This window comes from Micromys minutus (assembly GCF_963924665.1).
Source record: "Micromys minutus genome assembly, chromosome: 12".
In the NCBI taxonomy this organism is placed as follows: Eukaryota; Metazoa; Chordata; class Mammalia; order Rodentia; family Muridae; genus Micromys; species Micromys minutus.
The window spans coordinates 12,470,868-12,488,316 of record NC_137981.1 but is presented as its reverse complement, the minus strand read 5'-3'; the positions used below and the strand labels follow the sequence as shown (position 1 = coordinate 12,488,316).

At 33.9% G+C, this 17,449-nt stretch overlaps 1 protein-coding gene across 3 annotated transcripts in view; it reads right to left on the bottom strand.

Annotated features, from left to right (window-relative positions):
* Positions 1-17,449, bottom strand: part of PSPC1 (paraspeckle component 1) — a 73,298-nt gene that overhangs the window by 26,359 nt on the left and 29,490 nt on the right. For 2 of the 3 annotated variants that reach the window (XM_080926397.1, XM_080926398.1), the window contains one exon: positions 2,684-2,741. The exons of the other annotated variant lie outside the window; for it this stretch is intronic. In XM_080926397.1, the coding sequence (XP_080782523.1) occupies positions 2,684-2,741 (58 nt within the window). The remainder of the gene's footprint in view (positions 1-2,683; positions 2,742-17,449) is intronic. 3 annotated transcript variants of the gene reach the window in all.

Sequence of the window (17,449 nt, the reverse complement as noted above, 5' to 3'; positions counted from 1 at the left end):
TACTTTTAAAATGTATCAAAGAATGGTTTTCAATTTTACATTAAAATATATAATCTAAACAAATAAAAAAGCCAAAATGCTGGGATAAATCTATATTTTAAAAAACAATTACATCGAAACAGATAAAATAATTATGTGACTACTTCTAAAACATAAAATTCTAGAGAGAATCCTGTTGCTAATTGGCCACCAAGGTGTCATATTACAATACTGTCTTAGCTGTACTGTACCATATATATGGTAGCCTCAAATAAAACATTTCAAAGGATTTGACTGTTTAAAAAGTTTAATCATAAAAAAATCCAAACACAAAAACGGATGCTTATTTAGAGATCTCTTCTACCCCCTTATGTAGGAAAGTTTTCAAATATTCAAAGCTGAACTTCTTAAATCTACATATAAAACACTAGATATTTCTAATTCTAAGTCCATGGAACAATGACACTGTAGCTGAACATTTGACAGTGTCAAGACTAAGGAGGAGCAAAAAAAGAAGTCACACTCCTCAGCAATCCAGTGCATCACCTGCTATTGCTCTTTCAATTCTAATTCAAGAACCAAGCAATTTCAAGGGAAATAATAATTTCCTGAATCCTAACGTATTCTTTCTAAATAATCAGCACTTTAAGCTTACAATTTCTACTTCCTCTATATGGCTATGAACATAAATATAATAGAAAGAAAAGGTAGATGGTAACGCCTACAAGCCCTCTTAGCTCAGCTTTCTTGAAAAAGAACAGACTGAAGGTATTATTTTCCCCTCACTACTTTTGAAAAGAGGCTGAAAAGGGTACAAGGTCTTATTTCTAGCCTAGGGTGACTTGCTGTCATGTCAGCTGTCACATACTCCTGCCTCATGTCTCTTCCACTGACAAAATTATAAGTCTGAGTCACCATGGTGAGCTCCCTTTTTTATAATAGTATAGAACTTAGACAATAAAAGTCGAAATATATAAAATAACACCCCAGTATCACTATCGGTGACACAGAACCTTATTTTTCAGTCTTACAACTTCTACATGTACAGATCTAAGAAATATCTCTAATATACACTAGTGCACATGAGAAAATGATGCTGCCAAGCTATTTATTGGCAGGACATATGTGCTTGGGAATACAGAGCCTTCAGCACAACCACTGAGCTACAATTCTAGGTCCATCTATAAAGCTTGAGGGGCTACAACAGTTTTAAGAACTCAACAATTCAACAGGATGAGAACTGCAATAAACCATCAAGATATAGTCTAACACTGAAGAATAAAGAAATGGACCAGAAAGGTAAATGCTAACAGACTATAGTTTTCTAATGAAGATTATAAAAATGAAATTTTCTCCCAAATTAAGGAATATAAAAGCATATTCTCCACATAAAAGTTTTAATCAAGTGAAAAAATATTTCCAGATCTCTGGGCAGTATCAGAAATTGCTTAACATTTTACAATTCAAAATTTGATTCTGAGGTTAATGAAAATAATTCTTTGAAATTGTACTTAATTGTATCTGTCTCTTAACTGTCCTTGAAACTATGTTTATTGTCTTATATATTACACAAAAATACAGAGCCATAACACCACTATATACAAATCTGTGTACACTAATGACTCCCACCTGCCTACACACTAACTTCATGGATGACTTCACAGTTGGCTCCAAGGTTGGGTCCTCAGTTCCATGCTTACTTTGCATACTATAAATGCTAATGTCAGTACACATTGGTGGACAAGGAAAGTGACCAGAAGGCCAGTAATAAACTAGATCGCCTAACTAAAATAACTGAAGGTACAAGAATTGTTAACAGTTAGCCACAGAAAATAGTCATGGACACCCTCCTAGTTCAAGCTTTATCTAATATTCTACATGTTAAGAATATATGAGATGTATGCATATTGTCTATTCTGATAGTATAGTTATTCAAACAGCATGTACATTTGAATTATACAGACTTAAATTTCATGAGAAGTTCCTGTGGGACAATTTAATATAAAAGTAAATACATAAAACATAAGTCATTATTGGCCATTAATTAAAGTTTGCCACTTTAAATTTTATTAGTAAGAGCCATGACATTTCACATATTTTCTCCTCAGTTTATAACACTATTTCACTATATGATAGTGCAAATCTTAATATAACTACTTTCTTAAATTTTTTACAACTCTTCTAAAACCATGTAAGACTTCGCATTTCCTCAACAAGCTATTGAAGACTCTTGAATAAATACTTCAATACTACTAAATACTGTAACCTAGGAAAACATTTAAAATAAACTGTAATATACATAAAAAGTCTAAACCTCAAACAAAAACAAACAAAAGAACAAATTAAAAAGAGAAATTTGAAGATCATTTGAAAATAGAACTCAAAAACTATCAGCATCCAAGGTAAAATGAAATTGATTTTTGCAATATCACAGTACTGTATTTATATCGGACAGTGACTAAACTTGTCTCTCCCTGTATAAAAACCTAGTTTAGAGGCTTTGTTCACTGACACTATTGAACCATATGTTTTAGCTGTAAAATATTCTTCCTACAATGCACTTTGATTCCAATTATTAAATATGAAAGATATCACCTTCATAACTGTTGTCCTAGATTCTCAGCATACAGATAGCAAAAACAACATACAGTCCCCAAAAGAATTACAAGTAAGTTTTTATAAATCTTTTGCTTCAAATCCCTACCTCCCATGTTTATTGCTCCACGGGGACCCATATCACCCATTCTCATTTCCTGTTCTCTCTGTAAGTAAACATAGTTGTCAGAGTCAACCTATCGATCTTATGACTTGACATTTCCCATCTAAAATCAAACAGAAAAAAGTGAGTTGGGATATCACTTTCCATTAAAAATTTTGAAAATTTCCAACAATATTTACTTAACAAGACTAATAAAAGAGAGGAAACAAAAAGGAAAAACAAAGAACAAAAACAATATTACACCCTCCAAGTATCCAAGGCCAATACACATTGTATGATTAGAATATCCAGTTTATACTGAAAGACTAGATTCCAAATGAACCAAACCATGTTCCATTATTTGGTAATACTGCTTTTCCAAGAAAAACTTGCCTAGACCTTCTATCAAAGAAAGACCTATCATTAATAATTAAGGTCAATTATAATTAACTTCCAAAATACTAAATCTTAAAAGTTACAGGCAGTTTTCACTATATAAAACTAACAAATGAGTCCTGCATTTTTATTTAACTAGCCAGTATAATTCCACCTATGGTCTACAGTTACACCCTAAGTCTTCAGTAGACACAAGGAATTATAAAAACATAAACAAATTCTTTCTCATTTGCCAAGTTCTGAAATGCTGCACTGTAGAAGTTAACTACAACACAATTCGGCAGGTCATACAAATTAAGAACTTTTAAAATTAGATTACAGCACCTACTTCATAGAAATCGTTGAAATCTGTGTGAAATTACTCAATAACAATGAAATTGCAATACTACCGGAACCAATGTACTAAGTGTCCAAATCATGAAAAGCACCGAGACAAAAGTATCAATGAAAGTTTCAAGTCAATCCCATGGCTAAATGAAACAATTATGTTTGATTAAAGCAAGTTTTAGTAAATTAAATAGTTATTTGATGATGTAATACTGAAGAAAACACCATACAAAACCAAGGCCATAAAACACTACAATAAAAGAGTAAATGGCATTAATAAGCCACTTCTCCAAAGACATCTGCTGAACGGTGTAATGGTAGAGCAGCTACCGTTTGTACCAAGCACAAAGTCCAAGGCTGGAACCCCTAGTAGGTTTGCCCACTTAGTCTAATAAAATATATACTTTAGTAGAACATTAGTAAAATCAACATAAAATGAACAAAGTCATAATTCAACCGAAAGAAATGTTTTGTCGCATTATTTAGAAAATACAAACATTTTCATAAAGGCTATTTTTTTCCACTTTCCTGGAATTATGTTTTTTCCTTCTCATAAAATTTGCTTATTAATAAGTACTATCATTAACATATGAAAAAGTTAAGACTAAAGCTGGACAAAGTAGAACATGTTTTTCATCCCAGCATACCCACGAGGCAGAGGGAGACAGGTATCTCTGTGAGGTACAGGCAAGTCAGGTAGGTCTATATGAGATCCTGTTCTCAAAATGAAAAAAGGAAGATCATAAGATCAAAATGATAACCAACCGAGCATCATACGAAAAACACTTTAAACATTTTTAATTATTAACTCCTTCTCATGTCTTCAGGCTGTTACTTTCCAGATACATCTATTAAAATGCAAAGGAAGTAAATCTTATAGCATGGTCATTTTATAAGCTGAAAGATAGACTCCAGAGTATCATCTATCTACAACTTAAACAATTTGCAACTATGTGCCAACCCAAATAATTTCTTTTAATGATGGTGGAGGTCAAACTCAGAGCTTCAAGGAACATAACCAGGAGCCTTTAATATATTTTAAATTAGAAAAGGGGTAACATTTTCTTGACCATAATTATTTGCTATAATTATTATAATGTAGGCTGAAAATGACACAAACAGAAAAAACTATAACTAAGATCCCAACAGACTTTTAATAGAGAATAGAAAAATGGCTCATAATTAATTAAAAGCAACTGCTGCTCTTCCAGAGGACCTAAGTTCCAGTTCCCTGCACCCATACCTAGCAACTTATTACCACCTCTAATTCCAATACAAAGGAATCTGATGGCCCCACGTCTCCAAGGTACCTACCTGAACACACATGACATATATTCTACTCAAAGACACCTAAATTTTAAGAAAAAAAAAAAAAAAAAAAACCTAAAACAAAAAAGAATTATTTTAATACCTAGAGAGATAGCTCACAACACTTAAAGAACACTTATTCTTCTTGCAAAAAGTCTTGGGTTTCATTTCTGGGCATACAACTGGGTGGCTCACAAGTGCTAGGGAAAATGAAACCCTCTTCTGGTCCATCCCTGCAGGTACCTGGACATGTGTAAAGCAAACTAATTCATGCAAATTCATATATGTTCGCAGCTTCATTTGTGTTCACACACACACACACAGACACACACAGAGAGAGAGAGAGAGAGAGAGAAAGAGAGAGAGAGAGATGGGGGGGTTCAAAAAAATTTTCATCCAATAAAATAAAGCTACAATAAAAACAAGTTTTAAAAAAGATTCAATCATTAGGCAGAACAAACTGGGCATTTGCACACACATGTTATATGCAAACTTCTGGCACACGGTGAACAAGGGTCAATGCTGCGATTACTTCCTCAATCCCGTTCCAGTTCTTCTTTGGGGATAGGGGTTGAATTTCACTGTTCTGTAGAACAGACTAAACTCAAACTCACAAAAATCCTCTAGCCTCTGCTTCCTGAGTGCCAGGATTACTAGAGTGAAACACCATGCCTCGCCTTCCACCATGCTTTTTTTTTTTTTTTTTTTTTTTAAAGAGACCTTGGCTGGCCTGGAACTTTCTTATGTAACCTTGGCTGTCCTCAAACTCAGAGGGATCAGACTGCCTCTTCCTGAGTACTTGGGATTAAAAGCATTCACCACTAAGACAAGCCCAGCTTTCTATTTTGAGGCAGACTCTTTCACTGAACCTCAAGCCCATCAACTACTCTAGAGGGACAAGAAGTTTCAGAACTGGGCCCCAGTGCCCACCCAGCACACAGTAACCAAGGTTGGAATTAGAGGCTCATACAACCATGGCTGGCTGCAATGGCATGGGTTCTGTGGCCTTGTGCTTGCTTGGATGGTAGGCATTTTACCAACTGGCCCACCTTTCCAGCCTATTTCTACAGCTATGCCCCTGCACCAGAAGATAAAACAGATACAATTTGTTCAAGGCAATACAAAGAGAAAATGACCAAGTTGTCTAAAAAAAATTTTGCCAATAAAACTCATAAAATCCCACCATTACAAAATATATCCTTCAACAATGCCAACAGTTAAAAAAAAACAAAAAACAAAGTAGCTGAGATTAATTGATAAAGATTGTATAGTTCCTTAAAAGAATTATAAATGAACACATGAGAAAAGAAGAAGAAACAAAGTACAACTGTTTCCCAAAATCAAGCATAGTCTAGGGTAGCGATTTATGAACTGTTACTTAGAATATCCAGACCTTTCAGGAAGAAAAGTAACAAAACTTCTGTTTAATACCAAAAGCTCTAATACTAAATTATAATACTGAGATCTTACCACACATTTTCATGACATTCTAAAATGGCAAAAACAATGGTCATAAGAAAACCCTGATGGTTTAACACAAATCATGGAAACTGAAGCCACTATGTAATTAATAGTAACTACCACATTTGTGACACACATCTAATATGAAATGACAGTAAGTATCTCAATGAAGCACCAAAATTTGACTAATTTTATAAACTTTTATCAACACCTACATAGATTTTATTAATACCCTGAATAACTAAACAGGACACAGAGTGCTTATGCTACATTATAAAAGACAGCTATTTAAAAAACAGTTCCTATCCCATTGGGACACATAGTAAACAAACCATTTTCAACAAACTGTAGTATTTTTTACCTAGGACTTTAATATCTGACTGCCTGATGCTGAGAAATACAGTTACTATTTAAAAGAGACAAACAATTAGATGATTTGATTCAAAAAGCAACAATTTTCTAATAATTTACATGCTGCTTAAATTTTCTTTCATGGTGAAAAGTATAATTCCCGAGTTGAAGGCAGACCAATAGGTTTTAATGCAAAAGCATTTCTAAGATACTATTCAAGTATTATTCATGTAAGAGATAATTTTAGAATAATTTTTCTATGGGGAAGTAATATAGGATCTCTCACTGTGTAGCCCTGGCTGGGTAAGAATCTGATGTGTAGACCAAGATGACTTCAAACTCAGGGATCTGCCTATCTCTGCCTCCCAATTCTTGGGAATAAAGGTATACACTATCACATTTGGCTTCAAGAATATTTTTGCAACTCTTGGGATACAAAAATCAAACATGGGAAGATAACTATTTGATAGAGCAAAATATTAAAAAATTTACAAACTTACCATTTCCCCTACTTCACAAATTTAACATTAAAACACAGAAATGAATAAGATTGCTATTCCTTATATAAACATTTTAAAAAGTCGGTGTAGTTTAAAAAAAACTTGTATATACATGTGCATGAAGCCAGAAGAGGATGTCACAGATGGCCGTGGGCCACCTACTAAGAATGTTAGCTAGATCAAGCTTGAGTCCTCCGAAAGTGCACTTATCCACTGAAGCACCATATCAACAATCCTCACATTTTTAATCGGTTGTAATTTATAAAATGGCAAATAGTAATAAAATTTAAAAGCTCTTTCAGGTTTTCAGTAAATTTAATAAAAAAAAAAAAAAAAAATGAGGCTCCAAAAAGATTAGCATCCCATTGCTTTTGTTGTTGTCTTCTTGTTTTGTTTAGAAAGAAAATCTCACTTATAAGAGCTGGACTGGATCTTACTAAGCGGATGAGGCTGGCCTTCAATTCCACTTTAATTCTCAAGTGACAAAATAGAGGCATATGCTGCTAAGCTCACTTGAAAGAAAATTCTCTTGAGTATCTATTACTACTTTATGTACATAGGTGTCCTGCCTTCTTGTATATCTATGCACTACCTGCTTACCTGGTATCCACAGAGGCCAGAAGAGGGCATGAAGTCACCAGAGTTAAAGACAATGTCTTTGAGTTAAAGATAATTGAACACCAATGTGGATGCTGAGAATCAGATCCTGGTTTCCTCCAAGACCATACAATGCTCTAAATTATTCAGCCATCTCTCACCCTACTGTGTACATTACACTTATGGCATGGTGGGTGGTAATCCAGAAGCATCAGGTCTCCTCCTTGGAGTTACAGGTAGTTCTGAGCAACTGACAAGGGTGCCAGGAACAACTTGGGTATTCTGGAAAAGCATTTCACACTCTTTAATGCTGAACCATCCCTCTAGACCCTAGAGAACTCTTTAAAGTTCTAGACAGTCCTCTTCAATAAAATTACAATGAAGGAAAAAAGGGCTACACCAGTGTATATAAGTCTATCCCAAAGTACAGTAAACATGCCACTACTAGCATCTGATACTATTATTCCATTAATATGCGGGACAAAAATATAATTTCATATAGTATGGTTGTGTTTCTTATAATTATTGGGGGATATAAAGTGTATATTTATATAAAACACAAAGGTTTTGATGAAAATGATTCTTCCTTACACCAAGTATCCACGAATAAAACTCGGGTTGCTAAGCTTGGCTGCAAGCCCCTTTACTCAACAAACAATATCTCTTGACTGGTATGTTTTATTTTGAGGCAATGTCATTTTAAAGAACAACATAATGTGCAAGTCACATGTTTGTTTTTTATAAATAGTCTCAATGGCCATGATCAACAATTTTAAAAGTTTTTAAGAACTGTCTAGGTTATCAACTTTATAACACTTTTAAATATTTGAATACACACACACACACACACACACTGTAGTTGTAAAGAAAAGACTAGAATGTTCAGACAGATAAAAAGATTTACCCTTGGTGCTAGAGAAATGGCTCAGGTTAAGAGCACTGAGTTCAAATCCCAGCAACCACATGGTGGCTCACAACCATCTGTAATGGGATCTGATGCCCTCTTCTGGTGAGTCTGAAGACAGCTACAGTGTACTCATATACATAAAAACAGACTTAACCTTACGAATAAATATTTCTAAGCCTAAATTTATAAATATATGAACCACACATAGTATTTCTTTTCTCCTGTCCTTTAGTGAGAAAATGTATGAAACAGGGTACTAAAATTAAGATAAATGACCAAATTTCCATGAAAAAAATTAAATAAACTGCTAACCAATGTAACTAATAGCTAACACACGACTACTAGCCACAAAGAAAAAAACACAAACTATCACCAGGTGTGTGTGTGTGTGTGTGTGTATATATATATATATATATATATAAAATAGGAATAAGAAAAATTTTGCAGAAAGTGGCTGTTGCCAATGTAACCAATAAAGAAAAAGGTTCCTAAAGCCTTTTGTTTCTTTTCCAGTTTTCATTCAAGTCAGTCTCTCCATAGATCAGCATCCTGTAGAAGCAAGTCTCCACCATCAGTCAGTCCCACGTGTGCTGGGATTATAGGTTCAAACCATGAAACCTGAATAAATGTACATTTTTAATTCTGGTAATTGAAAGTAATATACTCAACATAACTACATTTAGGGTAGAAGTAAATACCTGACAAAATGTGAATTTTCAGCATTTAACCTGGACTTCCTGCCTTCAATGTGAAAGTATGTATTCTAAAATAGTTAGCCATAGAAACTACAGGAAATAGTCCTCAGTTTTATCATTAAACAAAATTTGTATCACATATAACTACAGAACTGAAAATGTTAAAGAGAGTAGACATGACTTGGTGGTTAAAGCACTGATTGCTCTTGCCAAGGACACGGGATTAATTTCCAGAACCCACATTACTCAACAACCATCTAAAATTCCAGTTCCAGGAAATCCAATGCCCCCTCTTCTGGTTTCTCTGGGCTCCATGTACACCATTGATACACAGATATACATGCTGCCAAAACATTCAGACATATGAAATAAAAAATAAACAAAAGAGAAAGAGGAAAAGAAGAGGAAAAAAGAAAGAAAAAACAAATAAAAGAGTAAGTATTCAAATATCCAAAATTCAGCATCCAATGACACTACTAAATACTATTAACAATAGGAAAGGACAGAAGAAACAGTCATCAGTCATTAATGTTAGTGGGAATGCAAACTGAGCATAAACTATCAAAGTCTGGTGGGGTCTTAGATCTTACCATATAATCATCTCTCTACATTTACCCAAGTAAAATGAAAACTGTCCAATCAAACATGAATGTTAACAGTAGCTAAAATTTGAAATCAAAATGTTCTTCAAATGAATTATTACAAATCTATAAAACAGATTATTTATTCAACACTAAAAGAAATGATCTCTCAAAATTAAGACGCAGAGAAAATTTAAATTTTAAATAAAAAATATCCATCTAAAGAAACTACACTCTGTATTATTCTAAATATGACATTAATAAAACATGGCACACTAGAAGAAACAGATTGTAAGGATAAGGAGGGAGAGCAAAAAAGGCAGAGAAAAGGATTATGGCAGGGAGAGGTGTGTGTATTTTTACATACACCTGCCCAATACCAGAATGGTAAAAGTCATTATACATTTGTCAAAACTCTCAATTGTAACACATGGAACGAACCCTAAAGCATTGGCTGTAGTTGGTGATGTAATTGTAACAATGTGCCAATGCAGGCTCATCAAAGTGCTATCAAACATGCCATGCTTGGAGAGACAGTAGGAAGATACAGGATAAAGCATGCTAAAAATCGTCCTACCTTCCTATCAGTTTTACTAGGAATTTAAAACTACTTTTAAGAGTGTAATACATAAAAAAGGGAAGAAGACAGGGAGGGAAAATCAAAAAGGTAAAAACACAGGTGGATAGGATGGATAACTAGCCTCCAAAACAATGTTTAAAATGTAAATGTTTCATGTTTCTATTTTAATAATCAATTATTAAATTTATGCTTTAAATTAGCCATTAAAAAATCAAAATAATTCATCTTTACCCAATCAGAAATCAAAGTAACACCAAGCAGAAAGAATACTTAAAACACAAGGGCTTTCACTCAACAATGCATTTTTCAGATCTTAAAATGCAGCAAATTCAATAACTGCTTTTTTGATTCATGGTATTTCTAAGACTGAAAACCACACAGAATCTAACATGTAATTGCAAACAAAAGGAAAAACATTGTATGTAAACTAATATCTGTACACATATATTGACTTAAGAATATTACTTTTCATGCATTTAACAGAGGACATTCAATAATTATAATTTAAAATTTTGGTTTTGCTTTGCTTTCTGAGATAGGTTATAACTACTCTTACTCCTGTCTCAGCCGAAATACTGGGATGACAGACATGTTGCTGAAAAGACGCTTGTAATTGCTAGAATATATCAGTAATACTTAATTATTGCTCAATTTTAGTTTAGATTTTTAATAGTAATACCAAACTACGAATAAACACTGGCCTCAGTGACAAGAGGAATCCTACTGTTATGCAGCGACAAAGCTTTCTAGCAGTGATGGGGAGGGAGGCCTGCATCCCTTTACTTGTTGTCTCTTTATCACTTAGTACATTTGCTTATGAACATTATGCAACTCTTATGACTAGACATGTCAACTTATGAAAGATGAACCAAAAAAGCAAACAAACACAATAGAGGAGACAATCTGAAAGCGGTCCCTAGGAAAGAGGAAAGCAATAGAAGAACACATCATCTGATACAGTGTTATGAAGCATCACACACATCAAAAGGGAGATGGTCTTTATCTGTTCATTTCCTGTTCGTGTACCAACAGTTTCGCAGAAGCACTTGTGTGCTAACAAAGACATTATTCCTAATAGGTCGCTCAAAGTAACAGCTTTAATATAATGTTTAAATTTAATCTAAATAAAATTCAGTTATATGAAATTGTAAAAGAAGCTATTTCTATAATTGAATCAAAGTTGACAATATAGAAAATGTACTAATATGGCAAAAGAAGTCAGATTATATCAAATATGGTTGAATTTACAACCAAAAGACAAGATTTAAAATACAGAAGATATATGACAAAAAGCAATGCATTTTGTTTGAAATTTTTCAATAAATGTTTGAAAAACAAATTAATAACAATCTAATTTAAGCACATTCCCAGTAGAGTGTTTACAAAGTTTTACACCTCTAGCAGTTAAAATTAAAATGCCTATTTATCAAGCTTAATTTACCAGTTTTAATATTTAGGTGATAATATATAGCTTCAGGAACTCAACGAAAGTGTATGATTACTAGGTATAGGCGATTTTATAATCATTTTAAAAATATAATCACCAAGGAAAATAATTCCTCCAAAATGGCTATACACTAAAGTCATAGAGCAGACGTAACAATCTATGCCTTCTTCAAGTCTGTTACTAATTCAAACTACTTACAAACTAAATGTATTGATTACATTGTACATATTAACTACAGTTCCAAAACCATCTTTAGCCCAGCCACTTCTATTTTCCAATGCTGATTCTCTTTTCCATTTACTCAAAGCAGGTAATATCTGTTAAAAAGAAGATCTTACAATAATGAATCAAAAAGTAAAACTTACCATTTTAAATGAAAAGGCATATGGTACGCCTACAACACAGCAAAATAATAAACCAATTTTATCAGTTAAGATTTTAGAAAACACTAAATTCTCAGTAATACTTCCCAGTAGAGATTTTGATTGTCTAAACATCAAGAACATTTTCGCTATATCTCTTCAAGGTCCTTCCCTGGATAAACACTCTGTACCAAAAACGCCCATAGCACAAGAAATAACATGAAACTTTTTCCCTAAATGAAAAAAAAAATCTTTTTGGAATGGAAACCAGCCTTTCTATAGATTGTGTAGAATTCCCACATTAAATGTTAGGTCTGGTGACAACCAAGCAGGTACATAATAAAAAAGTTAATTGACATTAAAAAAAACAAAAACAATGTATTCATTATTTGATTCTAACATGAAGTCTATAAAAATAGTCCAGCAGTTTTATCTTAATGCCATAGGTTTTTCCAACGATCTACCAAATGCTTAATCTAAGACAACATACCAAGGCACAATAATTCATAAAATACATTTAAAATTATGATCTCAGATTATCTACCTTCTTACATATTTTTCTTTTAATCCTCAACATCTCCTTATACAGCACCCCATAGTGGCCTCAAATTTGTGATCCTCCTGCCTAACTTTTAATAGTACTAGGGTTATAAGCTTGAGCCCCACATGACCTACAACAATGGCAGGTAGGGTGGAGAACACACACAAGTTAGGTAATTCTGTTAGCTTCTAAATAACTATATTACAAATCCTCACCCTAAATACTTGGCATAACAGTAAAGAAAAACATTTTAAAACTTAGAAGGTACTTTGTAAGTACTTAAACACACCATCTTTAGGGAGAGAGAGGGGGAGGGAGAGACAGATACCGACGATGAATATATCTGGGTTATAGACTCCTGAAACACCAAGTTGTCCCTTAATAAGGTAAATAACACATAAATAAGATATTCTCAAGACTTCCAACAAATGTATTCAGAAAAAAAGCTTTTATGTATTAATTGTAGAGCAAAGAAACCTGTTCATAATCTTATTAAATTGACTGTGTGGCTCTACTAACAAAGCCAATTATATGTCTTCTATTTAAAAACTAATTTAAAACTGGGAGTGATGGTACAGGGGTCTCTGAGCTAAGGACACCCTGGTCTACATGGAGAGAGAGGCAGTTCCAGGATAGCCAGGACCACACAGAGAGTTCAGGCACTCTGTCTCTGTCCATCTGTCTGTCTCTTAAACACACACATAAACCTTACAACCATTTATTTCCTAATTTATATAAAAATTTGTAAGGCTGCAACTAAATATTATTAAAATACTTAATAATAATACAGTATAATTAAAGAATTCAGTATCTAAATAAAAGTGCCAGTATTTTTGTGCATTGTGGGTATTTTTTATCCTCTGTGTATGTCTGTACACCACATGTATGCAGTGCCCTTGGAGGTCAGAAGAAGACACTATATCCTTAAAGGCTGGAGTTACAGTAGGCAGTAAAGTAAGCCTGCCAAATATATGGTGTGGGACTTGAGCCCTGAGCTGAAAAAGCAACAAGTGTTCGTAACAGCAAAGCCATCTCACCAACACCCTTACCAGTACTTTCTATTCAAATGTATCTAATCATCAAAATCCTAAAAAACAGTCTCAGTAATGAGTAAATATCAGCATAACAAGTGTATTTTTGTTTAATCGTTTAAGTCTAAGTTGTTCCAATTATATATCCCAAGCTATAGATAGTAATCTAATGAATTAACCCAAACTCTATGTTCTTTCCTACTGTACTCAGAAAGCAGTACCTAAAAAACTAGCTGACCTGCAAGTCATATCAAACTCTAAAACAAATCCTTCCTTGGGATAATTCCCGCAATTATTTCCACAGAATGAAAACACCATGTAAATTACTTATAAAATACATCCTTGGAACGTTCAGTTGTTTTGACTCTTCCTCATTTCTCTGGGGGAAAATTATTTTGCAATCAAATTACTCATTCAATAAAGTAAAAAGAATATTTGAATAAGCCATGAAAGCATAAAGCTAGAGCTTATTTAAAAAATACATAAATCGTTTCAAATATACAAACCCTTCTCGTTAGTGAGAAAAATTAGGTGTCATTTCTCTTTGCTAGCTCAAATTACTCTAATTTTACCATTCCCAAACCTTCTGTTGTGAGTCCTATACATGTCACACCAGAACAAGTCAAATATAAGTCATGGAGGTAATGAGAAACAATGACCATACAAGATACAAAATCAGTAACACACCAAAGTTGATACTACTGACCAAGAAAAAGCAACATTAGAAAGAACATGCTTTGGCCCTCTATGGACACGGCAAATTCTCCTGCTTGGCAGCATCACTTTAGCGGCTGTTCTTTGGACTCTCACTCTGACTTTTACAACACTATCATGAACCTAATTTGGATTCCTCAGGAACCTTGGCTCTTACGATAAGAGCAGATCTCTGATCAGTAGGCCTTCTAACAACACTGGAAAAGAAACATATAAATTAATTAATTTGCATTATAATTTACCAAGAGTTTGGATAATCTGAGCTCCCCTTCCCCTTTAAAAAAAACAAAAAAACAAAAAACAATTATCACACTGATTCTAGAACAGGGAGTAGCAAACAGGGCCAAGTGGAAAATATTCTAGTCTTTGCTTGCTATAAACTTGACATAGTATCTTATATTGTTCAAAACTAGTAAACTTAGCCTCTATAAGGCAAAGCAAATGTTTATCTAACAAATGGATTTAAGTTTAATTACAAAAAAGAAGGCATGCAGATATAGCCGACCTTCTCTAGTCTGCTGATCCCTGGTCCAGATGAAATAAATCACTAAAATCTAACAATACCATTACTTGAGATTGTACCTCCTGCACACATATAGTATGAAAAACCACCTGAAGGTTGACATCTTCAAGGCACTATTCATACAGAACACTGTACTATTGTCCAACATGTGTCTCCAATTTAGACCTACTGATTTCACAATATTGGTGGATCTCAAGTATTTTTCATTGTTGCCTAATGGTTTAGCAGAACACTATCCCAGATGTACATGCCAGAATCTACTCTATTACACACAAAAAAAAATTCTTTCTAAGTATAAATGTAGACATTAACTGGGAACACTGGAATGCACACTCTTATTCCAAGCAATAAGAAGGCAAAGAGGCAGGGAGATCTCCTGTGAGTTTGAGGCCTTGAGCTTCTGACCTTCCTGCATCCTCCCCAGTGATGGGATTACAAGCCTATATACACCATCCTGCCAGTTTGTGCAGTGTGGGATGAACTCAAAGTTTTACTAAGGTTAAACACTAGTTTGAGCTTCATTCTCGACCACGTTTCCAGCCTTGACAGGAGTCAATGGAAGACCACTGACGAAAGGACACAACTGGAATTAATAGTGACTATATTATATACTATTCCCAAGTATATGATGTGTACATGTATCAAAGGTCCAGGGAGAACCCGCCAGCCCTACGGGTGCACACCTTTACTCCTGGCGCTTGGTAGACAGAGGCCAGGACAGTGAGAACTACAGAGAAACTGTCTCCAAAAAAAGAAAAAAGAAAAAAGAAAAAAGAAAGAAAAAGAAAAAAAAACAAAGCAAACATATATGGGGTACTGGAGAGATGGCTCAGTAAGTAAGACCTCCACAGGTGATCAGAAAAACACACACACATGAAATAAGGAAAAAATTTGAATGTGTGTGTGTGTGTGTGTGTGTGTGTGTGTGTGTGTGTGTGTGTGTGTATACATACACAAACACATAGGTAGCCAAAGTAAAACATTACAAGATTGAAAACTATTGCACTTTATTTATAATTACAACAGCTATTATCAAAGAATTTGACATGTTCTAAGAATAAATAAAGTATAAATTAAGACTGACAACTTAAAATTAATTTATATCCCAGAAATTCTAAAAATGTCAAAAATAATTATGTTAAAGACAGACATAAATGTCAGTGTTGTTCCTCATCCTATGCTACAATATTCCTAAAGAAATAAAATGTACACACCGTCTCCATTCAAGCACTGGGTGCTGTTCAAGTACACCTAATGAGGGAGGACAAGCTAGGAGGAGACCTTAGACTAACCGAGGGAGCCTGCTTAGGCTCTTACTTGGGAAAGATCAACTTACCATTAGACTCCTTCCTTAAAACTGAACAGTGAAAAGAAGAATGAAGACATAAAAATATTCTAATTTTAAAGTTCAAAAAAGAAAAAAAATTAAACTGTTTAATAAAATTTCCAAAGGCAATTTTCTACATGCAAGAATGTGAAAACTGCCTCAGAATACTCTTATTAACACAATGTTTTGCCCATTAACACAAAATTATTGAGATGAATAAAGTATTGCTATACTACCTTTCAGTATTTAGTTTACTTACAATAACAGTATGCACTATAAAGCTAAAGACCTTGTATTTATAGTTTCTCATCTACTGAAAAGTTCTAAACAACCAGACATGGTGTGCATTCCTTTAATCCCAGCATTCTGGAGGCATATACAGGTGGATCTCTGTTGAGTTCCATGCCAGTTTGGATGACAAAGTCAGACCCCATCTCAAAAAACAAAAACAGGGCTAGAGAGATGGCTCAGCAATAAGAACACTATCAGCTCTTCCAGAGGTTCTGAGTTCAATTCCCAGTAACCATATAGTAGTTCACAACCATCTGTAATGGGATCTGATGCCCTCTTTTTGCATGCAAGTGTACATGCAAACAACATTCATATACATAAAACAATTCTTTGAAAAAATAAATAAAAACAAAAAGTCTGAGCAGAACCTCTGATCTTCCCTGTATTAATTCCATTGTTATTAAATAATCAAGTTCATTGAGCATAATCAAGTATGACTGTTCTCCAGAAAATAGCTGTATAGCCTTCCAAAATAAGTTAAGAATACATTACAAATATTCCAACTGATGACTCAGTATAATTCAAGTATTTTAGTAAATTAGAATTAGTTTTCATTATCCTTCTTCCATTTTGTTCTCATTTTTGTTTACTCACTCACTATGCATGTGTATATGTACTCAAACACTTGTGCTTTCTACTTTATGTACACAGAGGTCGAAAGACAACTTTTGAGAGCTGTTCTAAACTACTGTGTAGTCCTGAGAATCTAACTAAGGTCATCTGACTTTGAAGCAAATGCTACTGTTACTGCTGAGCCAATCCATCAACCCAGCTTCTTTCATTTTAATCAAAAACTTTTTGACTTTTATTTTTGAGTTTTGGAGGTTTTTGTT